Raw genomic sequence first — 8,396 nt, 5'->3', positions numbered from 1 at the left:
TCCAGCCTGGATAGGTAGCTATCACTCCCACCCTCTCTTCAACCAAGGACTTGGACTCTGCTTCTCTTCCCTACCTGGACTCCAGCCCTTCCACTGAGTCTTTCTACTGCTGCCATTTTGTGTGCGTGTGCGCACGTGTGTACACATGTGCGAGAACCAATAACTTCATGGGGCTATGCAGCGTGATGTCTCAGCTGTTTGCCTAAGTTTCCAGCCCCAAGCTCCCAGGTTTCTGTCTCTCTCTCTTTCCTGACTGTCTCCTCCTTGCCATCAGGCATCTTTTTTTTCCCCCTCTCCCATGCACCAGTGACCTCAAGTAACCCTGGGGGCCACTTGACCCAAAAAGGATCTTAAGTAAACCCAAGCCTCAGTTCCTCAATCAGCTGCTCTCTAGTTTACCGGTTCTAATTCTGGTTCTGGCAACTTTCACTCCCTACACTTTAACTCTCTCTCTCTCACCTTAACTTTACCCCAAGCACACACATACATACCGTACCATCCAAGTTAGGAACTCACCTATGTGTAGGTGGGTGGTATGTGTATGTATGCATCTCTATCCATATGTGATTGTGTGCATGATATACGAATTAGTCATCTGTGTATGTGTACTGAATGTGCGGGTATTGACAATTGATTTTTGTCTAATTTTTAGTGTGTAGTGTGTATGTGCTTCAATTGGTGATAGGTATGCATACACATCCAAACCAGCCTAGGTATATGTGCCAGAGCTGGTAGTGTGTGTATGCACCTAATTGATTTGTGTGTTTGTATATCTGCAATTGTTTCTAACAGCACAATATTGAGATCCTGAGAGTTGGCTTGACCCCACAGGGCAACAAGACTAACATTGTTAACTAACTACCTCGCACTTCCGGGCATACCATAATAATTGCTGAAATCCGCTCCATCTCTTTTCGTGAATATGGTAATGATTTTGGCATGTCTCATAGTTTCATAGTTTCTAGGGTTGGAAGGGACCTGAGCAGATCATCTAGTCCGACCCCCTGCCATGGCAGGAAGAGCACTGGGGTCAAATGACCCCAGTAAGGTGGTCATCCAACCTCCTCTTAAAAACCCCCAGGGTGGGAGCCTGCACCACCTCACTTGGAAGCTGGTTCCAGACTCTAGCCGCCCTGACCGTGAAGTAGCGCCTCCTGATGTCCAACTTAAACCTTCCCTCTGCCAGCTTGTGACCATTGTTCCTGGTCACTCCTTGCGGCGCTCGGGGGAACAGGGACTCCCCCAGCGCCTGCTGATCCCCCCTAACCAGTTTATAACAGGCCACAAGATCCCCCCTCAGCCTTCTCTTTTGAAGGCTGAACAGGTTCAGGTCCCGCAACCTTTCCTCATAGGACCTACCCTGCTGTCCCTTGATCATACGAGCGGCCCTCCTCTGGACCCTCTCGATGCTGTCCACATCCCTCTCAGGGTACTATGAATCTGTTAGTGTTTTCAGATGTTCAGAATAACAATGTGTAGCTGGTGAGAGAGCTTCTTCCCACCTTGCTTATACATTTCAGCAGATATTGTATTAGGACCATAGGTCTTGCTGTTTTTCATCTGCTTAATGGCTTTCTAGGTCTCTAGATAAATCTATCTGCAATGTAGTCCTTAACGACGTGTTGTGGAGTAGCTTTTATGGCACTGTCTTCCACATCAGAATATTGATGTGGAAGAAAGTGCTCCTTTCACTGAGTTGATGGTGGAGCTTTCTTTAAAGAGTGTTATTTCATCCTTGGACCTCAGAGGGACAGCTCCTTGTGCACTTGTCCCACAGATACCTTTGGTAATCTTCATAAAACTATGCGTGTTGTGGATATCAGCAAACTGGTACGTTTCAAAACCAAGTAAACCAGCACCTGTTACAGATCTTCAGCATGCAAATGATTCTACTGTATGTGCGCACTTAGCTGAAGAGCTCCACGTCATTCTTGATTGCTTCTGTGAAGTATATGAAATGCTCAAACTCACTTTCAACTTCACAAAGACCATTATACTTTACCAACCACCCCAGCTCTTTCACATTTTACATTGTAGCCAGCATTCCCAAAAAGGAACTATAGATTATATTCAAGATCAGATAAAATCTGCCGTTGTTGCCTTGGGACATCTCCAAAAACATGGTCTTTAACTATCATGACATCAGGACTCAAACCAAAACTTCTGTCCTACCAGGCTGTTGTCATTCCTAACCTGATATATGGATGTGAAAGCTTGATGACATGTTGGAAACCCCTGAAAGCTTTGGAATGTTACCATCAGCGATGTCTTTGCAAAATCCACCACATCAACTGAAAGGACAGAAGAATAAATGCCAGAGTCGTGGCTCAAACAAACACCACTAGCACTGAAGCCACATTTATATGGCACCAGCTCCATTGGACAGGACATGTAATAAGCATGCTTGACAACCAGCTACCAAAACAGATCCTATACTCTCAACTTATCAATGGCCACCACTCTAGAGGTAAGACTAGGCAAAAGAATAGATTTGAGCAAACCTTGAAGACAAATGTGAAGAAATATGATATTAAATATCAAATCTGAGAGACACGAGCACTGACTCATCACCATAGTGCTGTGATGTTTGAAAAAGTACCAGTCACTTCGATCAAACTCACCTCATTATGGAGACGGATAGACCAGAGATGAAGAAAGACTTGTGTGACCTGACATTACCAGCACGCACTCTTTCCTCCCAAAATTATTTTCCATGTCTGCAGTCAAACATGTGGACTTCAGATTGACCTCCCCAGCCATTTCAGGATTAAACAATGACTATTTAGTAGACTATCCTCCTCATATCAAGGGACTGTCTACAACGACAAGTCAGTCTATAAAAGTGCATCTCTACCCTGCCTTCTGCATGGCACTGTTAACTACCTCACCCTTCTATTTACTACCCCTGCCCTCTACAAGTCTATCCATAACATCTAACAAAGTAGGCTACAGCCTACAAAAGCTAATGTCTCTCTGAAACAGTCTGAAAAGGTATCAACCTACCCTGTCTTCTTCCTAAGTTCAAACTTAACACTGCGAACTACTTCTCTTTTCCAAAATATTCTTTTTAACTTACTCAACATGCATTCACAATTGTGCAGTGTCCCCACACCATATTTTCTATATATAGCTTTCATCATTAAATTCACAAAAAGTATAAACAATTGAAATATAAAATAATCCATTGGTCTTAAACCATAGTTGGCAGTAGTAACATACCCCTAACATATTAAACAGCTTGACAGATGGGGATTTTTTTTTGACAGAGAAATCAGGATATACTGGTTAAAGTCTGAAAAAGTGATAACCAATGAAACCTCAAACAACCTCTTACCGCCTCTCACAATGTCACTATTCACCCATTTTTTCAGGCAACATCAAGATAGTTTCTCTCTGATTTTGGTAGCTTACTAGCAATAGTCAGCTATTTGCAGTTCTAAATAGTCTTGAATTCAAAATTTATTAAGAAGAATAAAAATAATTTCTCTTTTGCCTTTTTTCTAAAAATGATCATTCCTATAAAACATGCATTCATGAAACGGGAACATTTTGTTCAAAATATTAATAGAATCAGGATTTTCTTGATACCCTTCAAAATGCTCATCTATGAACATAAAACAGGAAAACAGTTAATAAGGCAACACCAAAAATTAAGTCTTGTATCTGATCAAAAATATTCTCACAGTAAATGAGTCACCAGAAGTCACTAATCATCAGGGATCCAGGTTTGCTGTTCGCTGCGGAAAAACATGGATTTTCTCCTTTAAAAGAGAAAAAAAATCACAGGAAACAGCAGGTTTCCCCTTGCAAGCTGGTAGAGTTTGGGTGCCCCTCACTCTCAGGCCACAGGCCCTGACCTGATAGCCCTGGCAACTGGGGGCCCTCTCCAGCGGGGTTGGGGGGAGCAGGGTGCTGTGGGTTGTGAATGAGGGGCACTAGCAGGGTTGGGGGGTTGTGGCCTGGGAGTGAGGGGCATCAGCAGCATTGTGGGGGTTGTGGCTTGGGAGCAAGGGGCAACAGCATTTGCAGGGGCAAGGCACCAATATATTAGAGTTGCTCAGCACCACAAAGCAGGAGGAGGGAAGAGGGGAGTGGGGAAGGGCAGCTCCAGCTGGACCCACATCCTGGCAAGTGAAGGGGGCAGGGGGAACTCTGACTTTCTGTGATAAAAAAAACCAAAATCAAATACCAAAATATATAGGTACTTAGAAAGTATTTTTATGGACTGAAGCACAGGTAGACTTCCAGATCGCTTTAAAATTTAAATATATCAATAAAAAGTGTTCAATTGATACCTATAAATACAGTGACGTGGAAAAAAAAACGGGGATTTGGGGGGTTTTAAATCAAACAATTTGGGCTTTTTCAGAGAATTTGGGAATTCTGAACAGAGACTAGGATCCCTGATGATCAGTAATTTCATGAATGCATTTGTACTACAAAATGACTATTCTAAACCAAAAAAGGCAACATGAACGTTATTTCCACAACCTAGCAAGTTGACTTAAGACTGAGCTTGCTAACACTCTTTATACTATTATAAATTAAAATATTTCTGAAGGTTAAATTAAAGTTTAAATTTACTGTATTAATCGGAGAGCAGCTTTTACAACACTGGATCCATTTTAATATAGATTATGTTTACAAATTAAAGTGTTTAAACGTAAAGTCTAAAGAGTTTGCTCAGACTCAACCCCTGGGGACAAATGTTAAAAGATAAAATTCAGTCTTCATGGTTTTCAGGACACATTCATTGAAAAATGATGCTAATTAAGAATGAGGAGGAGAACTTCTTTCATTGGGTATATTAAAATAATCTATACCACAGCTAAAACCATGATGCTAGTAGCAGTTTTGAAGAATGGTTGTTGTTAGCTTGGCTTATTTGATCAATGTGGCCACTTATTTGATCAATGTGGCTTTTTTGCTGTTCTTTTTCCATTTTTATTCTTTATATTTTTCTAGGAAAATCTTGCAATACCTTGTAGTTGCTTTAGAGTATAGTTTTCTTATACTGTTAAAGCACAGTTCCATTTTTTCAATGGTCCTGATAATCTGTGCTAGTCACAAAATACAGTTGCAAGAAATATTTTGTCCCTTGTTCCGTCTTCAACCACTATGTAGAAAAGGCAATAATAATACTTTAAAAAACAAAACAACAAAACTCTTAATCTTCCATTTACAAGTGTAGTCTATTTCAACGCCATTTCTCTCTTCCGAGACCTAATGGGTAATCACCAGATTTAATCTTACTGCTTAACAAAGTAGGTAGTCACATACAAACATGCACGCAAATTAAAGATACTATTTTGAACTGTTGTTACAGAAATTACAATTTGTGTCATGAAACTTCGGAACAAAATTTATAGAGCTGCAACATAACATATTTAAAACATGAAGAACAGCATATTTAAAAGCACTTTAAAAGGAGGTCATTTCTGACCTCTGGGCCATGAAGCACTGCATTAACAGCTCTGCAGAAAGAAAAATGATAAGGTATGAAATGAGTGTTCAGAAACTAGAACCTTATCAGTAAGAGTTTGATTCAAGCCTGTAAGACAAATTGCTCAGCAATGCAAGTCACCTTCCTGCTGTGATGAGGATATAGCTGAATTTTCAATGCAACTGACTATCTCCATGATCATGTCTCCTTAACTTGATATCCTTACATTCAATGTACAGTTTACATTTTCTAAGAATCCAGTTCACATTCTGAATACATCTTGTCAAAGTAGCCACATACATTTCCAGGATAATTATCTTTTTCCTTTATCTGACAATTTAGCATCAAGCACAACCACTTTAAAGTAAGCATAGCCACTAACAAGAAATCTGTATACTGCCCTAGTTCAGCTACATCAAGAATGTTCATATATTTGAAATAAAAATACTAAATTCCAAAGAAAAACCTATTGGTTAGACAGTTTCATACACATATGCTTTCCAAAATATCGCATCCTTATTTATTATTCCTTTTTTTTCCATACTTACTTGAGTATCAATAGACCTTTTCACCAGTTTTTCCACCATTACCTCATTGGATTCCACTTGTTTCTGGAAAAGAATGATTGTCAATATTAAATCCTTACAGGAGTCAATACATTATAGTGTACAACATAGGAAAAAATGCAAGGCACTTCCTAACATTTTCCATTTTCTGAAAGTATATTGCAAAGATTGTTAAAAGTCCCTTTGCTTTTACATACAGAACTTAAAATTTCCCCAACTTTAGGCTAGTCAAACTCGAAAAAAAAAGTTCTATTACTTTTCTCTACATGATGTATAAATATGTTATTTCATCCTCATTGAGAAACTAATTTTCCTCTCCCCAGCACAACTCTCAGATATTGTCAGCAGCTTCCTTCTCAAAAGTTCACAAATAATGGAAAGGATGTGGCAAATACATATTCTTTTCTGTTCATTTATTCTTTTCTTTCACTGCAAATATACAACCAATTCATTTTACTCAGGTCAAACAGCTGTCCAACAGTAACGAATGTCAGTCAGTTCTGACTTGAGCCAGATTCTAGTCTATTGCCTAGAAGTAAGTAACTCTACATCAAAAGATTGTAAGATTTATCAAATAATGCTCATAATTAGTCTCCTTCATGCTTGACAAGTTTTAGGGTTGTTTCAAATGGATGTTCAGATCATTTCATTAGAGCAGAATTTTAAGTGGCAAATCAGTTCAGCCTGAGAGAAAAAAATTTTAAACAATTAACTAAGATGAAGAAGAGGAAGTAGGCAAGGTTTGTTTGTTTATTGATTTGATTTATATGCTGTCCTTCCCCAAAAAAGGATCAGAGCATCTTACAATAAGAAAAAAAAGAACAACTTAAAAACAGGGAAAGAAGAGGACCAAAAAACCTTAGAAGGAAACCAAAACTGCCCTAAACTGCCTTTCATCCTAGCTTCATTTGGTAAATACCTGCCCAAATAGGGAAGTGTTCCAGCGCTTTTAAAAGATGTTCAGGCATAATGAGGAAGGGAGTTCCAGAGCTGAGGAGCAAGTGCCAAGAACAAATTTAATACCAATTTTGTCAAGTGGACTCTGAATCATAGACTCATAGAAAATTAGGGTAGCAAGGGACCTCAGGAGGTCATCTAACCTGCTCAAAGCAGGACAATCCCCATCTACAACATCCCAGCCAAAGCTTTGTCTAGCCGGATCTTAAAAAGCTCCAAGGATGAAGAGTCCATAACCTCTCTGGGTAACCTTGTGGCAGGGTACCTGCAGTGCCTGCCAATTTAAGGTTTCAAGCTGGTAGTGGAGCAGCTGGCAGGTAGGTGCTAGCCTCATCAAATCTAGCACGTGACCCTAGAAGCACCCTGAGATTGGCTGACAGGGTGGAGCAGCCCCTATTTTAACCCATGCACTCAGAGAGAGAAGCAGCAGTCTAAGCTAAGCAGGCAAGGAGGCAGCATCAGGCTGAGCTGCTCCTGGAACACCTTGGAGGCAAGGACAGGAGCTATGGGGATGGTTTGGAGGCTCCTGGTCCTGGGCATGACCTAAAACTGCACCCTGCCGGGGATGAGTGGCCTGGTGGAGCCGTCTGTGGCGGAATAGTCCCGCAGAAATGCCAGTTACCTCCCCAGTGAAAGGTGAGAAGGGGCACCTGAAACATCTCAGTCCCTGCCTACAAGCAGGTTACTGACACCAGAGAAGAGTAGGCCAGGCACACCCAGCCTGTTAAGCAGGCTGCCTGCATGTGGGGACCAGGCACAGCGGAAGACCCCAGTGGCCCCCGTGAGGGGGCAGAGAGAGAGTGTGGCCCTAGTGAGGAGGCAAAAGGCCCAGAGAGGGGGCTAAACTTGTGGAGCGGCCTAGAGAGGGGGCCAGAGGGTAGAGTGGCCTCGTTGAGGGACTGTGGCCCTGGTGAGAGGACAGAATTACATAGTAGAGAATGCAGAATTACCTAAATGAGGAGACATAATTACCAGACAAGAGATTGCTTGATTACTGGATGTAACAAGGTAGACTTACTTAGGCATTGGTAAAGGCCTGGTGTGTACCACCTGACTGGAGGCTGGGTGCTAGGCCACATAGGTGAAGGCCCGGTGTGTGCCGCAGGTTGGAGGCTGGGTGCTAGGCTGGATATTGAATCCCCAGTGTGTGCACCAGAAGGGAGGCCACGTGCTAGGCCTAGAAACATTTGTGTGGCATGGGGAGGTCAGAGCATGTACCAAGGCCCTTGGCATCAGGAGGGCGAGCAATGGGCAGCCTCCTGCCTCAGAAACGGCCATCATATTTATTGTCATCAAGGTGTGGCAGGTAAGCGAGGCAGGTTTAGCCCTGAATAGGCAGGCGGCCAGCACCGAGACCTAACCCTAAAAAGCCAGTCCGTTACAATCTGTTCTAGCGTTTTACTATTCTCCTTATGAGAAAAACCTTTGTA

At 41.8% G+C, this 8,396-nt stretch overlaps 1 protein-coding gene across 3 annotated transcripts in view; it reads right to left on the bottom strand.

Moving 5' to 3' along the window:
* Positions 1 to 8,396, bottom strand: part of MMS22L (MMS22 like, DNA repair protein) — a 206,780-nt gene that overhangs the window by 125,062 nt on the left and 73,322 nt on the right. For all 3 annotated transcript variants that reach the window (XM_019520182.1, XM_019520183.1, XM_019520184.1), the window contains exon 11: positions 5,992 to 6,054. In XM_019520182.1, the coding sequence (XP_019375727.1) occupies positions 5,992 to 6,054 (63 nt within the window). The remainder of the gene's footprint in view (positions 1 to 5,991; positions 6,055 to 8,396) is intronic.

The sequence above is a fragment of the Gavialis gangeticus genome, unplaced genomic scaffold (assembly GCF_001723915.1).
Source record: "Gavialis gangeticus isolate Ggan-Ray unplaced genomic scaffold, GavGan_comp1, whole genome shotgun sequence".
Lineage (NCBI taxonomy): Eukaryota > Metazoa > Chordata > Crocodylia > Gavialidae > Gavialis > Gavialis gangeticus.
This window is presented reverse-complemented; position numbering and strand designations above follow the sequence as displayed.